The following is a 20505-nucleotide window of genomic DNA, read 5'->3' on the forward strand; positions in this document are numbered from 1 at the left end:
GTTCTACTCACTGGAAGTTTAACATGGCGGGTGACGCGAGAGTGACGTGGTGTTGGGACTAAGGTAAGTGGTGCAACCTTGTGTTTGCCCTATACTGGAGTGAAACGCGATGTAGTAATACGTAATTAATAAAGAATTCATAACGATATTCTGAGTTCAAATTGCGGTTGAGTTGTCAATTACAGGTTAGCCTATGTTCTGAATGAGCTGTTATCAATGAAACACAATTATTTTAAATACGTTTATTGTGAAGAAAAGCATGTCACAAAGAAAAATTGTGCTAAAAAAGCATTTTATAGGTTATATATTATGCATAATATTTGACAATCGTGATTTTAGGTCCTTTCAGCAAATAGACAATCAACTGTCTAAAAAAATCCAGATCATGGATATATTATATAGTTTATCAAGATCACATTTTTATAATATTAGTTATTATTGGAAAACACTAAACAAAGATGATAATGTATTGAAATACATTATATTATATAATTTTGCAAACCAATTCAAATTTTATAATATTTACTATAAATAATAATGTATAAAAATAACACAAGGCAAGGTATAAGTAAATATATTTCTTTACAAAGTACAAAATAAACATCTAAACATAATGCCGTCCCCAGACAATGTATTGATTCAAACACACTGTATATTAGATAGACTATGATGTCATATCTTATGACACATCTATTTCCAAAAACATCACAAAAGTCCACATATGGTCTTAATCTAATAAAAAAAGTGTTTAAAAACTTGTCGACTGAGGGTACTTCATGGAAGTTAAATTCTAATTGATTTAAGTTTTGTATTCTTCATTTATAATTTTACATAGGCTGTTTGATACAGATACATGCAAATTATTTTACATACTTACAGTTGATTATACCATAACATCACTTTCTTTTGAACGCTATTAATATGTCGCAGTACCCAAAATGATGTAGAAAGTTTTTGATACTTTACAGGCGCAGTTCCTTACTTACAAGTAATGCCATTTTCAGAGGTTTGTTTAGTGTATTAACGGTAAGTATTTTAATGTATTATGCCTGGGTAATTTTTAGCTAAAGAATAATGTGTAATCAGAATCTCTCAATGTACTAATTTGGTATATATATTATGTAAACGTTATTACGGTAACTAAATTTTGTGGCAGTTGGTTATACATTTACCATTAGTGATTGTGCATAGTGCCTGAAGACGCCGATGAGAGAAACCCGAGTCACAAAAACGATTCAAATGGAAAAGTTAAATAACATTCTTTACATCACCATGATCGATCATAAAATATGAGCCTCCACAGAGTGAAGGTTGTATTAACAAATTTTTGTTTTACGAGAAATGGATGTTGGCTACTTGCTAAACTATTAGGTCCATACTCTGACTCCAATGACAATATAAACCAACACGTTACCGCTCGGCCATCATGGGCGAATGGAATAGTACAAAACTTAAATCAATTAGAATGTAATGACTTTGAATTAAAACGATACAAATAAATGTTCATTTTATTATGCTTTTATTGTAATAAAGGATTTATGGATAAATAAAAATGGGTATATTGTTCAAATTTTAAAATACAATACGATGGAAAAAAGAAACAATCGTTACAACCGATCATTTACGCTTGAAAGACAAAAAAAGTCTAGTTTTTGAAAATAGACACTGTGAATGAATCAATACATTGTTTAGTGATGTCCTAATAATATTACAAGTAAATGTTGCCAGAGATCATTAAAATTAATCAAAATAGGAATTTGTTTATGGAATGGTAAAAGAAAGTACCGTTTCATGTAACAATAGAATTCTTAATAATATTATTCTAAGACTAAGGATAATGTTAGAAAACACTATTTTTGTATTGTCAAGAAGGCTCACACAACATTGATTTTTTTTCAATATCAAGAAAACATTTGACAAAATTAGTCGATAATTGTGAATAAGCATAATATCAAGTTTGAAATGAATAGATTAAAGATATTACTAGTTATAGATAGATGCACACAGCATTGTTCTATCAAGTATACCCAACCATAGAACATATTTGGTTGTGTAGTTTATTAATTATTATAGGGACAAAAATGCTTGCACTGTCTTTCTGTAGTTAGTATTATCATTAATTGATTAGAAATTCCGGCAAATATTAGATAGAAAATGCTTTGTTTGTATTTGTGACTGAACAGACGAACGTAAGATGTTCCTCTAAATGTACAATTCGTGACCTCGGGACGAAATGCTTATTATGTATGTTCAATAATCGTTATTTCTATGCTGAGACAAATTTAATATTGGTTGTATGCATTCTTTTTCGTGTGCAAGCACAGACTTATTTAGTCACGTTTTTGTATTTATAACATATATTATGCTTCTGTGATAGTGAAATGTAACAAAGTCATATATTGTCCGTGCTGAACCCCAATAACAAAATAATATGACAAGTGAAACAAAAATATTGTTTCAGTGATCTATTCAATACAATGGCCTTTTTTAATTATGTCATAATTTTAACTTAGTTATATTTTTTCGATATACTCACAACCAAAAATATCTTTGAGATGTATTGTTGGATCAGAAAAAATTTGTGCCTGTAAAAATATGCGGTACCAGAAAAAATTGGGCATGGAAATATTTAGATCCAATGCAGAACAATCACATGTCATTTACAATAAAATTTTACAAATGGCACATGACACTAACTACTCAGCCAATTTAGCTTTGAATAATTTTTATTGATTTCGATGAAGTAAATAAAATTTTAACTAAGAACACTTAATATATTCAATTTTTTTTCTCAAATTAAAATCGACCCAATGGATATAAATGATTTGTTATGTGATAACGGCATTTCAGTTTAGGGCTAACTTCCCAGGAGCATATGTCGGTTATAATGCGGGTGTATATCATTATACCTACATAAATCGACTGCTATTTAAATTTGGAACGCTGGAAGCTTATCACAGTACAAAAATACTGAATGGTGCTCCAAATGTTCGCATAGTGTCCTCACTCATTAGAGAACTTATACCGATGTATAGTATTACACGAGCAGTACCGTATGCGGGGTATTGTAAATTAAAAATAATCCTCAAACCACCGTTGTCATAGTGATCTGAGGAAAATTGCAGAGTAGTCACAAATACAAAAAAAAAACATCAATATCTATTACCTACGAGTAATCTCTTCTTAAGAATTTTTTAATAGCTTAAGTCTACAGTGACAAAGTAGCGGGGTTATTCTCGGAAAGTAGCTTCAGAACACTTCCAAATGATGGTAAAATAAATTATATATTCAATTTGGTGAATTTTCTAATAACTAGCGTTACACATTGCAATTTTTAGATAAATAGCTTTTCTTGATTTTTTAGAGCAAGAATTAAAATTTATAATCAATATAAATAATTCAGTCACTAACAAGATGTTTTATTTATGTATTATAATATACATATTTGCCAATCGTACCCCCAATAGCTAATTATTATATCTTTAAATATTATATCCGATACAATACTTCATCACTGGAACAAAAAACTTTCTGAAGATCTGAATTATGTTTTCAGCATTATCCAAATTAATTATTTATTGGGGGTCCGACATAATAGTGCAGGGTTTCTTAACTTTTTTGAGCCGCGGCACAATTCAGGGAAATAGTTTGATTTTGCTACCCGAGAATTTTTCAAATTCAGTCTCAAAAATTATCCACGACCCCTAGATTAAGAACCCCTGTAATAGTGTATATTTTGACGAAACATGATAACTTAACAATCATTACTTTAAATGACAGATTTTGATAGACAAAAGTTTCAAATACATTGTTGGCAAAATATTCCAAGATTTAGTTATTATCTTTTACCCAAACTACACTAACATAATAAGGGCATAAAGTTAAAAAACACTATCTACAATGATACGTGGTTTTTATTTTATCATCACATTAAAGTTGTCTAATCATTTGCCTAGGTCAAATAATGATATTTCTATCTTAAAATAGTTCTACAATATTTTAAGATTAATCTAAAGACCTTGATTAATTTTAATGATTTTTGAATGTGTGCAACTTTATTTTGCAGATAGTGTTATTTGAATTTAAGCTCTCTTTTTTGCTTTTTATTTTTTTATTTTGCTATTATCTTGTGTAACCGAAATGTCTATTTTTATCACAGTAAAATAAATACTATGGAAAGGTAAATACTGATAATAATATACATTGATTTCACTGCAATCATTAATAATATATATATATTTTTTAATCTAAGCTTGGTATGTCTGTATTGCACAACAATAAATTATTAAATTTTGTATTTTTTTTATCACATAAAAAAATTCATCAAAATTTAAAAAAAAGACTTAACACTACCGTGCAAATCTTTGGTCAAATATTTTACTCGAAAATAATGATTACATGTAAATTAACTACAGTATATTATTAAATTATAATTAAAATGGCTGTCTCTATCGAATGAATTGTTTCAACAGTGTTTTTACTATATTATAAACACTGAAAAAACTTTTGAGGATGACAACATTGCTAATTTATTCTTTAATTGAAGTTTGCGCTGGAACAATGATAATATATAACAAAATAATAAATTATGATTTAAATGGGTCTTTGACACTGACTCGGTAATCCGGCACCCATATTTTTTCACCTAAGCCGGATTGTCAGAAATGCCGGATTATTGGATTTCAATAGGAAATAATTCTATCACAAATTTGCACAGTAAAAATAATCTTTATTAGTTTATGTAAACATAACGGCTCACCGCTCTGTAATCCAGCAGTTTAATGTGAAACCTGCCAGATTATAGAGCAGGAGAGCTGAGTTGCAAAATGCCGGACTATTTAAGAGAAATCGGAGATTTAAGAATTATGTAATTCTTCAAAACACTGATATTTGGATTTTTTTTCATATATTATGTGTGAAAATATTTAAATGCTCAAAGATAGATAGGATTTTTGGGAAGATTCCTTTTTGTTAATACCCTGGGTGATTTAAAGTGGCGAGTATAAAATAATATAAAAAAATTTGCCATTCATACCTTTATTTAAAGGCGAAATAATCGTTTTAGAAAATTAGAATAATGTGAAAAGGAACATATTATTTTTAGTTATGCAGGGCATTATGACATCTGATATTACATATTACTGAGAAGGTTAAGAGGACTGCTGAGGATAATAGTATTGCGAGTGCACCGGTGACCATGATGAGAAATATTCAAATTAGATCTCATGAAATCTCTATGAAAATAATAACATTTTACTCACATCTACGGGGTGCAATTCAATCTTAGAAATATAAATCCGTATAATTTGTCATACAAATTTTGTTTTACACATAAATAAATAATTTGTGATGATCTAAAAATGGTTCTTAACCTATGTCACTTGTATTCATTTAATCCTCAGCACCTCAAATCATATCACCCTCTTGAAATTTCACAAAATATGCTATAGATTAATGCCCCAGCGTACGCTTCAATTACTTACGTTAGATTAGTACGAATTTTGGTTTCCATAATTTTTTAAGATGTGGATATAAATTTTGATTAAAAAAATACTACCTACTTATAAGCACTTCTCTCTCTCTCTCTTTGATTTATGAAAGTGATAAAAAAACATCTAGCACTATGGTTGCTCTAACCATGATCCCTGGCTGGAATTGGGGGCCTTCATTTTTATATTGAATTGCTTTAACGTCGCTTCCAGAGCTGCTCCGTTTCCGCTGAAGTACGCCGACACCGCGTTGTGGAAGAGAAGCAGTTGTTTATGCATCACCTTTATCTGGAAAAGAACGAACAGAATATTTTAATAAATAATGCATTTAAAGCAGTGGCAAAGGTAGAGGTAGGCTGATGAGATCCGATTTAATGGCATAATTTTAGATATTTTATAAAAGAAGAATGGTTTAGCTCCGGCAGGGTTTTATTAAATTTAGAATTTGATTGAACACCATCGGCAATTTGTAGTCTTAGTTCAATGATAACAAATAAGTATGACTGACGTTTGGTGTGCACTATTTATATCGGATCTCCTAGCCTACTTTCACTCTTCGCCAATGATTTATATATAATAAGTGATGTTTTAGCAAGTAGGTTTAAAGTTTTGTCACATATGGACTTGGTTCAATGGTGCTTAAATATGGTCCATTTTCATTAGCCGTTTGAGCACGGCAACGCTTAATGTCAGACAACACTACTGGTAGAGTCTTAGCATTATATATTGGCTACGGCCCCCATAACGGTGATCTGGGGAACAACAAATCATCCGCACATTCAGGTATAAATTTACATCCCTGACCCCGCTATACACTGCATACAGCGCTATAAAATCGTAGGCAAAATAATAATATGATGGTTCTAGTATACAAAAGCAGTACAGTAAAACCTCGTTAATACGAATTCCATGGGACCGAAAATCGAAAAAAAAATTACGAATTATGAAATGTATGGGTGAAAAAAAATTTTGAAATTTTTTTTTTTTGATTTTCATTAATTTTGTTTCCGATCATAGATGTGCCTATCAAATTGGGTCATAAAATGTCAGGATTATTTTTATTACCTTCATAAAATAAGCAATTTATGATGTTTTAAAAAAAGTCTGTCACAATTTTCAATGACTGACTCATGAACTAGAATACATTATTACGATTTATTGAATATTTTTATATGCCAGGACACTGAAATAATTTCGAATTACGAAATTCGAATTAAAGGTATGGGTTTTATATGAAAATAATGTTCAAGGGATTTTTTTTTCGCGGAAATTTCGAATTACGGCGAATTTCGAATTATCAGTGTTCTTACTAACGAGGTTTTACGAGGTGTCGTTTATCTCACATAATACATCCGCTCGAGCGCGAAACGGCATCACTATGGCAGCACAGTACCTCGATTTAATGGATCTTGGAATTAAGTGAAGAAAATTTCCGGTCTGTATTCTGCTCATACGCAGTGTTCAATGCATGATTAGTGCATATAGCATTGCGCACGGTTCTCTTTTTGCAGCAGTTTTAACACACACAGGACCAACCAGAATCACATGACTGATATCATGTAAAAATTCAGAGGACAAGGCAATTAAAGTAATATGAAAAATGAATGTCAAAAATACATACCCGGTTTTCATCTAAAAACTTGAGTTTGACAGCGACGTCCTGTTTCAATTTCTCATAATTCGTGCGGTGAGTGTCATACTGCTTTTGAATCTCTTCAACCGTTTCATTGTTAGTGGCACTGCTCCCTGTTATACTGGCTGCTTCTAAGTCACTCCGGTATGCATCGTATTCAATCCTGGAAACCGAATATCAGTTTAAAAAACCACTTCACTTTTTATTATGAACTGGATTGGATTACTATTAACCCAGGGGGGAAAAAACCACTCAAAACATACTGAAAGTCATTTATGTAGGACCCCTAAAATATCACAGATTATGAAGTCTTTTTTGCACAAGTAATTACACAACGTCCACAATGGCCGAGTGGCTTAAGCGTCGGGCTATAACGTCGTGGGTTCGAATCCAATCCAGGGTTTGGCAAATACACATATTGTTTTTGAATTTGTGTTTGAGTCAGAGTATGATAGGTTGAGCAAGTGGCTAACATCCATTGCTTGTAAAAACAAACATTTGTTAATACAAACCTCCTCCCTGTGGAGGCCCATATGATCTTATTAGGATCGGACATGGTATATAAATTGTAGTCGATAATAATTAGTATTCTGCATACCAATATGAAAGGATTTCTTTAAAAGATCAGATATTTAGAAGACGTCTAATTAGAGTGGTTTTATCATAGATGATTTTCAACCTCATTAAGTTTGTAGAAACTATTATTACACCAACTTTCGACTAGTACTATTCGGCGATAGCTAGGTTTTAATTTTTTTTATGAGTTTCAGAAAAAATTGTTATTACCAATGCATATATTAAAAAGTCCTTCATTAGCATTTTCAATAGCAAGCTTCACCTACACATTTAACAGATGATTACATTACCATTCCTATAAAAGTTTCTTATACGTACATATATTTGCACAATTTTATAAGTCTGATATAAATGAAACTGGTGCCAATGCGAAAATTTAATTTTATCTACAAACTTTTATTTCACACGAGATAAACAACCACATTAAATTCAATAGATATAACCAATTGCAAAAACAACACACTACTGATACCATGAAATCAAAATGTAAAGATAAACCTCATTATAAACATTGTTTAAAATACAAAATGTATTTCAAAATTATATTACATATTAAACAATATGGAGGGGTAAAATAAAGAGACCCATTAGAGCAGCGATACTCAACCTGCGGGCCGCGGGTCGCATGCGGCTCTTTAAGCTTTTATGTGCGGGCCGAAACACATTTATTATCAGGAATTTCGTATACCTATCTTGAGATTCATTTCGACTTTGACGCACAGATAGTGACACCCGGAGAGGATTGTCATTATGGTCCACATCAGATCTGGTATAAGAGTGTTGCTATTGTACACGATTAATTAAAAAAACACGCATAATTTTTAAAATGTCAAAAATGTTTTGTAAAAAAGGGGGGCTTTCATGATTTTTTTGTCACACCAGTAGTGATGCGGCCCGCGTTACTTTACAAATATATGTATTTGGCCCGAAGAAAAAAAAGGTTGAGTATCATTGCATTAGTGTTGAGAGCGAAATGGTAAAAAGGATACTAACCTTGCAGTTTCATACTGTCTTATGGTAAGTAAGGTATCTTCAATGGTTTTATGGCACAATGTGTTGACGGAGGATGTGAAAAAATTAAGGGCACCCAACAGGGTTTCTCCGTTTCTTGTTAAATTTCGCTGCGTTTCCGAATTGTAAAGAAATTCCTCCTGAAGTTCGGGCGATTTTTGGGCAAGATCTGAGAACGCCTCCCCCAAAGCGTGCTGCCAAGCAAAAGACACATTAAATCAGCATGGCTCATCATTACAAATCACTGACACTATTATAATTTATAAGCTACATTACTCAGAATTCAAAATAATTGGAAGCAATTTTTATTAATTTTTGTATTCACATGTACATATTCTACGAATAACATAATAAGAGTGTGAAATGAAAATACTGCCAAGAAGTATTTGCGGACTTTGAGGAAAACATTACCACACTGAGATTCATTGTTAATCTTGAAAAAACCAAGCACACAAAAGGTTGTATCCAGAGAGCCGGACAGATTTTGCGATACTTTCAGGGCACACTACACTTTTGAGCGGGTCAACAATTTCATTTACCTGGGATTCTCCGTTAACAATGAAAGTTGCCTAGTAATCTAAATCAAGAGAAGAATTGTCCTAGGCAGTAAATGTCACTTCTGTCTAACGAAGACGCTTTATTCCAATGTACCGAACTGACACTTGAAATACATCTTGTACCAAACACTAATAAGACAAACTGTCATTTATCGTTTGGAAATCTGGTGCATGACCAAAAACATGGAGAGTGCTGAACTAATTATTTAAGCTAAGTGTATTGCTCAGTATCTTTGAACCGATTAGTGACACAGTCAGAGAGACAGAGATACAGTAATGAGTTGCAGCTTTGTATAGGCATAGGCCTCCACATCATACAGTTTATGTAATATGAGCAAGGAACGCATGATGAAGAAACTAACATTCGGGAAGCTGAGAGGCAAAGAATCAGCTGGTTGACCTCGTACAAGATGGAGGGATAGAGGCAAGCGTCAAAAACTAGAGGGAAGCAACTTTGGACAGGCACGGACGGAGAAAGATGATAAAGGCCATGACCCACATAGGGTTTTAGCACCAGAAAGAAAAGAGTGAAACTGTGACAATAGTCCCACAATGTTTTTTTTTTTAAGTGAAGGTCTTCGTTGACGTAGAATTAAAAGATTTTTGAGCCCGTCTGTAATGATGATATCTGGTGACTTTGCTTCAATCATGAGTTCTATACTAAATTTGATAAGCCTGATGTCGTCAGATTTATCTAATCCCCATGCCAGCGATGGGGTGATGGAGTTTGATGGCCTACAGAGAGACTAATAAGCGCTAGGAGAAATTGACTAAAACTGGTCCTAAGTGGTAAAATAAGAAGGACCTTCTTGAATGTAGATTAAAAGTTTTTTCAAATTGTGAAGGTGGTCATAAAAATTCATGGTTAGATTAGTGAATGAATTGAATGGCATCCTTACAAGATCTTATAATATTTTGGAAATCTATACAGGCGGACTTGTAGAGTGTAGGGGGAATTCAAGATTCAAACCAGAGGAATGGTACATGACGTAAATACTAATTAATACGGTCATCGATGCGGGTAATGTGATTGTAATTCTAAAAGTGATGTGCCGTGCTGGAATGACACTGGCTATTCAATGACGTAGGAACTGTAATATGAAAAAATTATGACAAAATTATAAGATACCTACTTGGGTTTGTACAACGTGGTAAAAATGACTAGTAAGTGCCCTCGATAATCTCAAAATGTTGGCATATTTTCTCTGTGTGTCTCTCAGGTGCTCAATTTGGGCCTCAAGATCTGGAAAAAATAGTGAATTATTAACATTTAAAACCAAATTAATGAGAAGTTTTGTAGTATTCTGTAGAGGTTTTACCCAACTCTACAACTGCCACGCCATTGTCCATGCTCATGTTTGGGGCATAGACAGTGGCGAAGCGGAAATAAGAATCTGACGGTAGCTTAGAGGCCTCGTTTCTGTGTAGAGGTTATAAGGACGCTCCAGTCGTTCGCTGAATTATCAAGTTAAAAGATTCATGTTAAACCTTAGCAATATAATTTAACACCATATTATTTACTGTGTAATAACGAACAAGTTAATGTGCGCCATAATATAAACCATATAAACACGAACTCGTGTATTATTCAACTCTGCCCGAACACTTGTCACACAAACACGAGCAACCTATCTGATATCAAACGAATAACGGATGTAGATGGAACAAAGTAAGTAATGACTACATACATTATAATTCCATAGAAATCAGTTTTAGCGATCAAGGTTTATTATTAATATATAGCCTGAAGAAGTCGTAATGTACAATCTAATTTACCGATTACAGAAACTAATTGCGATGGAATACTACACACTTCACCAGATACTTCATAAATCCAAAATTTGATCCTAAGATGATCATTTTATGGGCCTCTACAGAATGGACATTATATTAACATATTTTCGTTTTTACAAGAAATGGTTATTAGTTAGACACTTGCTCAAGCTATTAGGTCCATACTCTGACTCCAAACACAAATTGAAAAACCATATGTGTATTTGGCAGATCCAGGATTCGAACCTGGAAAACACAACATTTAAGCCGGCGCGTTACCGCTCAACCATCGTGGGCAACACACTTATTGATTATAATTTAAATTTTTATCAAGGATCCTCAATTGGTAGTATTAATTTTATAAAAACAACTAAAATGTAACACCAAAGCCAATGGATAGATTCAGAGCTCATACATAAAGTTTTTTTTTATATTCTTACATGATGAATGAAGTCAGTGTTCAGTATCTTATCTGAATTGAATTGTGACATAATTGACCCAATTCTTAAATGAAATGGATTGGTTGGACTACTCGCTGTAAATACATTTAATTTTTATGAGTATTTAGTGGTGAACGTATAGACAATATGTACGTACACTACTAATACTAGGATAACACGCACTGAGATGTGCAATTAATATTTATAAACTGACATTAAATTTTCTTGTAGGATTTATAATTTATAATTTTATAATATAAGGATATATAATTTATAATAAAAATAGGATTAACTCGTAGGATTTATAATTTCAAGATACCTAGATATGATTTAGAGATCATAATGCAAATTGAAAAGAAAAATAGTTACAAGTCGGTTATGAGGAATACAGCGGCAAACACATTTTGAAAATAACCGATATACTGGATTATTTGTTAGGTTAACCTAACCTAACCTAAACTAAAATCCGGTTTATCGGCTATTTTCAAAATGTGTTTGCCGCTGTATTCCTCATAACCGTTGTGTACCGAAAAATACTGATTAAATGAATCGCTATTCAACTTCTGGCCTATTTAACAAGTGTTTAAAGGTCGTGCATGAATGACATGATATTCGGTAATTTTTGACCACCCTCCCATCGTCGCAAAGTCTTTTTCCTCGTCACATTTTTAAACGGTTTTGGTGGTTTGACCATGTCTGTGAATTAGAAGGGTATCAGAAGGTTGGATTTAAAAGCCAAGGTTGATGAAGGTTGTGTTCACATTTATTAATTAAACAAGTTACAGCTCCTTTATAGAATCTACTTTGTCACGCGGGACTGTTAACAAGTAAAGGCTGGAAACACGTCAGAGGCGCTAGAGATGGGGTTTCGCAATAAAGATGGCGGCGCCCGTTGTAAGTGTGGCGCTCCGCTTTCGGTGTTGCCAAGTTCTACACTTTTTCCTGGTGTTCTTCAGCCTCGACACGGTTAAAATAAATTTGTTGAGAATGATAGTATTATGTTTTCACAGAATATTCTATTCCTCTGCCTATTCCAGACCAAGATAAATTTGTAAATCAATGTATTTCATCGGAAGTGGTTTACAAAAATATTTGAAACGTTCTTATAGAAATGTCTATAAACTGTTTTTATACATCTTTGTACAGATTTCGGATGTTCACAGATGTATCGTGTCTTAACTAGACATCAGAAAAAATTGAGCTTGTATTTTGTTGGTTTTTGTGCATTTTATACACCCCCCCTAACCCCTCCCCCCCTTAGGGTAATACACTACTGTTTCACTACAATACTGTCATTGGACCTCTTGGCCTATTGTAATGTTATAAAGGAAAAAAAACATCATACATGGCAACCTTTTAGTGTATGCAAATTGAAGTTTACCTGCATCGATGGTGCGAGATGACTTCCCTAATTTTTCATACATGAGCTGTTTGGTGCATTTATAAGTTGAGATACTCCAATTCTTTAAAGAATCCATCCGCGACGCTCCGCTTTTGAACAAATTCCCCGTGCTGCCATTCTGTACGGGACTAGTGCACCCTGTACAAAAAAATGGACAAACTTGTAACATCGCAATGATTAAATTTATGGTGTCTCCAGATCCAAGCAATGTTTTTGCCACACTGATTGTAGCAACAACAGCATTGAGAAAATAAAGTAAATTAGTGAACATCAAACCTTTCAATCATGCAGTTCACAAATAATCTCAATTGAATTGCATGTTCATTGCAGTTCTATGCATACTGTAATATTACTGTCAGATAGAATTATAATCGACATGATGGTATTAATCAGTTTTTTTGGCTGTAAGTAGTGAGTGTAATGTCACCAAATACCAGTGGCGAAGGGTATAGGTAGGCTGTTAAGATCAGCCACAAATAGTGTACACTTAACTTTGTCAGTCATACATATTTGTTGGCATTCAAATAAGACTACAATTTACAGACAGTGTTGGTTAGTTTTTGAAAACCAATTAAACCTTGCAAAACCAAGCCATAATAAATGATAGTCGAAAAATACTCGTCTATCAATAAATTATGTAAAATTATGCAATTAAATCATACATAACTTTGGATATTTCATAAATAGAATAATATTTTTTATCAATTATAGTTTGGTTTAGGCAGGGCTTAATGAATTTCAAAAAATGAACCAACAATAAGTGTAATATGTATTCTTAATCCAACGAAAACCTATAACATGAATGAAAAAGTGTGCACAATTGTGTCGTATCTCTCAAAGTATACCAAAATTATTATGGTTTGGTTAGGCAGGGTTTAATTGAATTTTAAAACCCAACCAACAGCATCTGTAAATTGCAGTCTTAGTTCAATAAAAACAAATACGTATGATTAATAAAGTTAGATGTGCACTATTTATGGCGGATCTTAACAGCCTACCTCCACCCTTCGCTACTGCCAAATACATACCACTCCAAAGTAAAATGCAAAGTTAAATATTTTCTTATTTTACTGATCCACCACTGTAAGTTGTCAACTGAGTGAGAGCGCCACATGCTAACATTTGATATATCATTCAATACTTCTTATACAATGGTGAGCTTACTTCGAAATTCGAACACCTGATGATTTATGACGGTATATCTATAGCAGGAGGTAATCACAACTGGTTGTTTTTGGATAATTTAATATTTTAATGCACAATGAAGAATTTATTTAGATATTGAGCTGTTAATTTAGAGACCGTATTTGATCAATGTTTGTACAACGAAAGTAAAAGTAATCATTATATGTCTCGTTTTTCCATTACCTTGCCTTATCATTCATTATTGTTAGACAACAAAGTGGAATAGTTCTAAAGAAAATGAATCATTTCCGCTCCAAAGGTGAACATAATTTGGATATTTACCATTGATTTACTATACCTATCAGTGGCGAAGGATGGAGGTAGGCTGTTAAGATCCGCCATAAATAGTGCACATTAAACTTTATCAGTCATACGTATTTGTTTTCATTTAAATAAGACTACAATTTAAGTCAGATTTAAAAAGTCAGATTTTAGAATTCAATTAAACCCTACCTAACCAAGCCATAATAGATAATAGTCAAAAAATACTCGTCTATCTATAAAATATCTAAAATTATGCAATTAAATCATACATAACTTATTTTATAGTTAGAATGATATTTTTTATGTATTATAGTTAGGTTTAGGCAGGGCTTAATGAATTGATAAAAATGAACCAACAATATGTGTAATGTGTATTTTTAATCTAACGAAAACAAATAAGTATGAATGAAAAAGTGTGCGCAGTTTTGTCATATTGCTCAAAATATACCCAAACTATTATGGTTTGGTTTTGGCAGGGTTTAATTGATTTTTAAACACTAACCAACATCTGTAAATTGTAGTCTTAGTTCAATAAAAACATATACGCATGACTGACAAAGTTTAATGTACACTATTTATGGCGAATCTTAACAGCCTATCTCCACCCTTCGCTACTGATACCTACAAATAGGATTTTCACTAAATTTGTAGCATACAACATTTCTGACAGTTCGTAAGGCAATCAATGCTTGGATGCTTTGGATGGCCTATTGGTATTACCCATTAAGTCGATTCTCTAGATAAACAAACACACATTGAAAAAGAAAATATCTTGCCACACGCTGGGCTTGACACGGCTGTGACGGAAACTGTCACTATTCCACCGTGGGTGTTATATAAAAGTATTCAAAACGTAATTGATACCATAAGCCACACATCAAGATTTATTTAACTCCATACAATAAATCTTTTTAACTGAGATGTCAATGCTGTTAATTAAGTTTAGTAACTTCCTATGGAATATCTCTATATGACTATTGAATAAGAGTACAACTTATTTACCGCTTGGAGCAGGGAACGGCATACTCTGTGAGTGAGTAGGATATTTGGCTTCAGTTCCGGCATTTACAGAGCCACTGGTTTCGTTTAATGATGGTGCATCCTTTAACATTTCGTGGATACTGCGCTCCGATGTACTGGTAACGATGGTTTGCGCCATTGCACGAATGATTAACAGGGTATTTAATCTATTAAAAGGAATGATAATATGATTATTAATGCTAGGGTCTCTTTAAATGTCAATTTGCTTAAACCCTTCAACAGTGCAAGTGACGTGTTCTTTTGAGGGCTTCGTTAAACCAATGAATGGTAAGGAATGAGAGAGCATTTAGTTGTAAAAATACAATCATCACATTAAGCACTACTTCTTCTCAGTTATCCAAGATCTTTTACCACTAATGAAAGACATCTAAAGACACGGGAGCTAACGTCATTACATCAATATTTTGACATTTAGACTTTCATACAAATGCAACAAGCAGCAATAGAACTGGATTCTAAACGCGCAAACTTACATAAAGAGTAAATACTTTGAATATTGGTTTAATCTACTGGTAATTTATATAGGAAAGTGTTATAGAATGGAAATTTTAGTGTTCATAGAGCACAACAGAAGACATACTTCAATCAGAAACACTATTACTACCAACATAATAAAAATTGTGTATACAAAAAAGCTGATCAAGTATGACTTTGGTTTTGAGCTACGTGTACATTTTATTATTTTTCCATGTTTGCACAAGCAAAAATTTTTCTTTACGTAAAAAAACGAGAAAGTAGGAAAACTTCAAATCTAGTCAATAATATATACAAATTTAATTGAGTAAAATAATGGTTTTTAACTAACAGGAATGTGATGTATGGTGTTTAAAATTTATGTGCAAATAATGTAGTTTATAAAAATGAACAATGCTCAAAGAGATTGAAAGTCCAATGTCTTTGACAATGCTAATTAAATAGGTAGGTACCTACCTACTATACAATATTAAATTTATCGTAAAATAATTTATAATATTATGTACTTTTCAAAATTTGTTATATTTGGAATTAGGTAAGGTTGCTGGGAAAATAATTTACATGTTTGTAAGATAAATTGTTTATTAAATACAGAACTTAAACACTAATAATAATAGGTACAGTATTATTTAATATTATATAGATTAAGATTACAAAATAATATATTACTTAATAACTATTATAATGATTATTTATGTAAGATATTTTTTCCCGAACATTTGAGCTTTCTTATCAAAAGCTGGCGATTTAATGAGAGAATTTTCTTTATAAAAAGGATTCATTGAGTATTTTATATATGACTCATAAATGTCTGAAAAAAAGTTCTTAATGCCATCTTCATTCTTGACGTCATGCACCATAATGAATCGCATATGACTGGCGGTGACAAAAGCAGACACAAACCACTGATTGAATTTGTCGACGGATTTTAAATACATAGTGTTCACTTTCCACATGTGTTCATCAACTAAATCCAAGGCAGCATGGGCAATAAACTGATTCAAATGCCGATGGTCTTCCTTCTAGAATAAAAAAAAAAAAAATTTAAATTGAATGTTATTTTAAAGATAAATATTCTCTTAGCAGTGAATAAAAATATACATGAACATGATCCGGATGGACGTTGGTTAGTAATTAAGGAATTTAATATACAAAAACCTATACCCAACATTATTAACGCAATTTGATAAGCATTCCATGTAAGAACTACTAGTTAAATTTGTCTTAATTGAGTAGGATGCCCGTAGCTTAATTGGGGAATTGTATTTTTTCCAGTGAGTTTTCAAATTATGTATGTTCAATATATAGAATGTTACATTCTGAAATATTTTGAATTATTCGTTGAATAAAAGAAATTTTATTAAATACACATGAAATTCTTTGAGACGCAGATGTTTTTCATTGTCACTACACGGGTAAGTCGCTTGATTGATGGAAACAAAATTTAAATTGAAGAATTGGATACTTTCATATACTTAGAGAACATTCAACATATTTTACAAACACCTATGTGGACAACTTGATCAATTCTATAATATGTATATTATTGGTAAATACTTTTCTAATAATATTTTAATTATGAACCCTTATCATAGGATATTCAGTATTAAAAATAGAATAACAAAAGTATCCATTCATTAATAAAATCATATCAGTGATAGAAACCAAATTTATTAATTTGGTACCCAAAAATTACACTTTCATCAGTTTAAGTTTTGGGCAGGGATGTTGATAAGTATTTTTCAAATACTCATACTGTGAGATACAAAATTAGTATTAGTACAGCCATATAGCTACTCTAAAACTTTCAAAAATGTAATAATAATGAAGTGTTTTATGTAGATACCTTAACCTCCTTATTCACAGGAGCAAACTCCATTTCAAATACTGGGTTGTCGAGATGTCCCACGATAACGAAGTAATAAGTTCCAGCCATTTTAAAGAAATGTTATCATTAATATATAGATGACATAATATCACGATTCTCTTTTAATTAATATAATAAATAATAACATTTACTGTACAAACATGAAAAAGAAATGACAGACGTCAAGACGTCAAGTTGAAGTTTGTAAAGTTGCCTGTGGATAAAATATTATTGGAGATTATCGAATACTTGGTAATAGGGATACTTACTGAATAGTAAAATAATCGTAAAGTAGGTATTTATATTTCATTTTTAAATGAATGTTTAAGATTTCTTAAATATATACGTCACCAGGCAAAATAATAATCAAACCAAACATAATGATGTGTGTTTATCTCACTTATCTGCCACGTTTGCAAATGAATTTAATTCATGCCGATCCTCTCATTAATTAATTTATTTTTTAGGTTTCGGGGCCCCCTGATAATTAAGGGTAAACTGAGCTATTGACTCTCAAGTCATAAATAATGGAAAATTCAGACACGATCACAATACGTCTAAAAATATTGAAACATTTTAGAAACAAGATTATCTTTGATTGTTAACTGTAATAAAATATATTCGCTAAAACCTAGATTGTATGGATAATTATTATTAATAGTGTACATATTTTATTGATCAATTATAAAATGACGTATTAAGGACCTCAAAATTCTCTCTCTTTCCCCCTTATTTCAAAACGGAAGAGCCCTGTCTTGGTACGAAAAGTAACTGAAAACATATAAACGTGTTTAAAATAATTATTATATTAAATAAGAAGCATTGATAAAAAACGACGTTTTTAAATTAAATTAAGTAAACATTTATTTCAAAATTATCTTCATAATGTTCAAAAGAACTTACCATACTAAATTTCGTCAATAAAAATAATCTCCAAAAATTGTATGAAAATAAGGAAACCATGTCTCTCATACTGTACTGTCAAATTCAAATGAACGTTTCGGTAATGCGTGTTTTTTTGAGCCCATCGGACATGACAAATAAGGCACACAATCGATCGCCAAAACGGAAAAAGTCGTAGGATAATAATGTATATGAGATTATCATGGACGTGTTTTTTTATCTTAGAATTTAACATATAAGTATATTTATTTTTCTTTTTAATAGGTTTAAGGTAGGTAATGGTTAATTAAAACTATACCTACACTATCAATAAATTGCGTAATGTTACAGTTTTAGTATTCTATTGCTAGATAACCATATTAAAATCACAGAAGTAGCACTGCACTTCGCGTTTAGTCAAAAATACTTTCTATTTTTTATTACAACGTTTTTTTACGTTTTTTTATTATTATTACATTAAACGTTCTTCTTAGCTCGTATTCTTATTTGTCCGGTAGTTGTTTGTCTGGTACAAATCTTGGAATCGATTTTTAACTAACTTCCCGACTAGCTAGACATTTGAAACTTTTAGAATATATCAGAACACGATGCCAATGCATTTTAGCGATCTTTAAGTAGAATTGATTTCATTCTCAGTCAATTCTGTTTTGTATGAAAAGTTATTTCGGAAGAAACCGTAAAAAGTAAAACTATTATTGGTTGCTAAGTGGGTCCTAGCAACTAAATTATTAATATTAATAATATACTAGCTGAGCCAGCTGGCTCTCGCCAGTCTGTCTCGCTAGGTCTTGCAGACAGCTTTTCATCATAGTGACTTGGTGTTGGATTTTAATATAATAATTGTAAAGTGTGTATAGACGGCGCCATAGTTTTCCCTTCGGGATGGATTTTCATTCACGTCAGACAATTGAAAATTTATCTGATTTGTCAGTTTTACGATATGCATGTCGTCACTGCAAATACAAATTTGGAGTCATGTGCGTAGTCTATTCTGGAGTCTGGCCTTCTCAATATCATCTGACACCATTTCAGGCTGCTAAGCCTAGCAAAACAGCTGGCAATCGCCGATTGCTACCACTGTCATTTTAATTTTAATACAATATATGTGTAGGTACTCGTATGTGCATTTAAATATGATAAATAGTTATACATCTCAATCGTGATTATCATAAATAGCGATCCAATATAACGCGAATATTAATCTCTTTCGGGTCCCATTTACATAATAGAAAAAGGTTAGCAGCATAAAAATTAAATTTAAACATTATTTTGTCTCATTGTCTATAAAAAATAAATGCTTGGAGCCACAGAATAATATTTTAAAAATCATATTTTGTTTTAAAAATTAACCTTAAACAATATAGTTTCCCGGTGCGGGACATTCATATCGAGACAAATGTTGATAAATAATGAAGTAATACATATTATATCTGATAAGAATAGGAATTTATAAGACCTAAAGATGTGGAATCAGCTTAAAAAGGCCTTCATCCAGCAGTGGATTGATACAGGTTGATGACGATAATGACGATATAAATGGGTAGGTATATAAAATCACAAATTTAAAAAAATATTGCAGTTTATATGACCAAGAAGAGTAGAATTAGGTTGGGATAACCTTCATCCAGCAGTGGATTAATCTTGGTTGATGATGATAATGACAATATTATGAATGGGAAAATATAACATCAGCAATTTTGATAAATATAGTAATTCATATGACCGACAGAAATTCAAACAACTTAGAGAGGCCTTCATCCACCGGTGGATTGATTCAGGTTCATAATGATAATGGAAATATAAATAGATATAATATATTATCACCGATTTTGATAAATACAGCAATTCAAATGACAGAAAGGAGTAGAATCAGGCATGGGAGGCCTTTAT

At 32.0% G+C, this 20505-nt stretch overlaps 2 protein-coding genes across 2 annotated transcripts; both read right to left on the reverse strand.

Moving 5' to 3' along the window:
* Positions 1–4118: 4118 nt before the first annotated feature.
* Positions 4119–15954, reverse strand: Arfip (ADP ribosylation factor interacting protein arfaptin). Its single transcript, XM_085957052.1, has 7 exons — positions 15845–15954; positions 15333–15517; positions 12861–13019; positions 10400–10509; positions 8692–8903; positions 7111–7285; positions 4119–5777 (listed from the first exon to the last, which is right to left on the reverse strand). Exons 2-7 carry the CDS (start codon positions 15487–15489, stop codon positions 5622–5624), a joined length of 969 nt encoding a protein of 322 aa, XP_085813178.1. The 5' UTR covers positions 15490–15517; positions 15845–15954; the 3' UTR covers positions 4119–5621.
* Positions 15955–16441: 487 nt separating this feature from the next.
* On the reverse strand, positions 16442–17895 carry Trs20 (trafficking protein particle complex subunit 2). Its single transcript, XM_085956977.1, has 2 exons — positions 17692–17895; positions 16442–16867 (listed from the first exon to the last, which is right to left on the reverse strand). The coding sequence occupies exons 1-2, from the start codon at positions 17779–17781 to the stop codon at positions 16538–16540; spliced, it is 420 nt and encodes a 139-aa protein (XP_085813103.1). The 5' UTR covers positions 17782–17895; the 3' UTR covers positions 16442–16537.
* Positions 17896–20505: the final 2610 nt, after the last annotated feature.

This window comes from Rhyacophila brunnea, unplaced genomic scaffold (genome assembly GCF_057557595.1).
Source record: "Rhyacophila brunnea isolate RB1 unplaced genomic scaffold, BYU_Rbru_1.0 scaffold_6, whole genome shotgun sequence".
Lineage (NCBI taxonomy): Eukaryota > Metazoa > Arthropoda > Insecta > Trichoptera > Rhyacophilidae > Rhyacophila > Rhyacophila brunnea.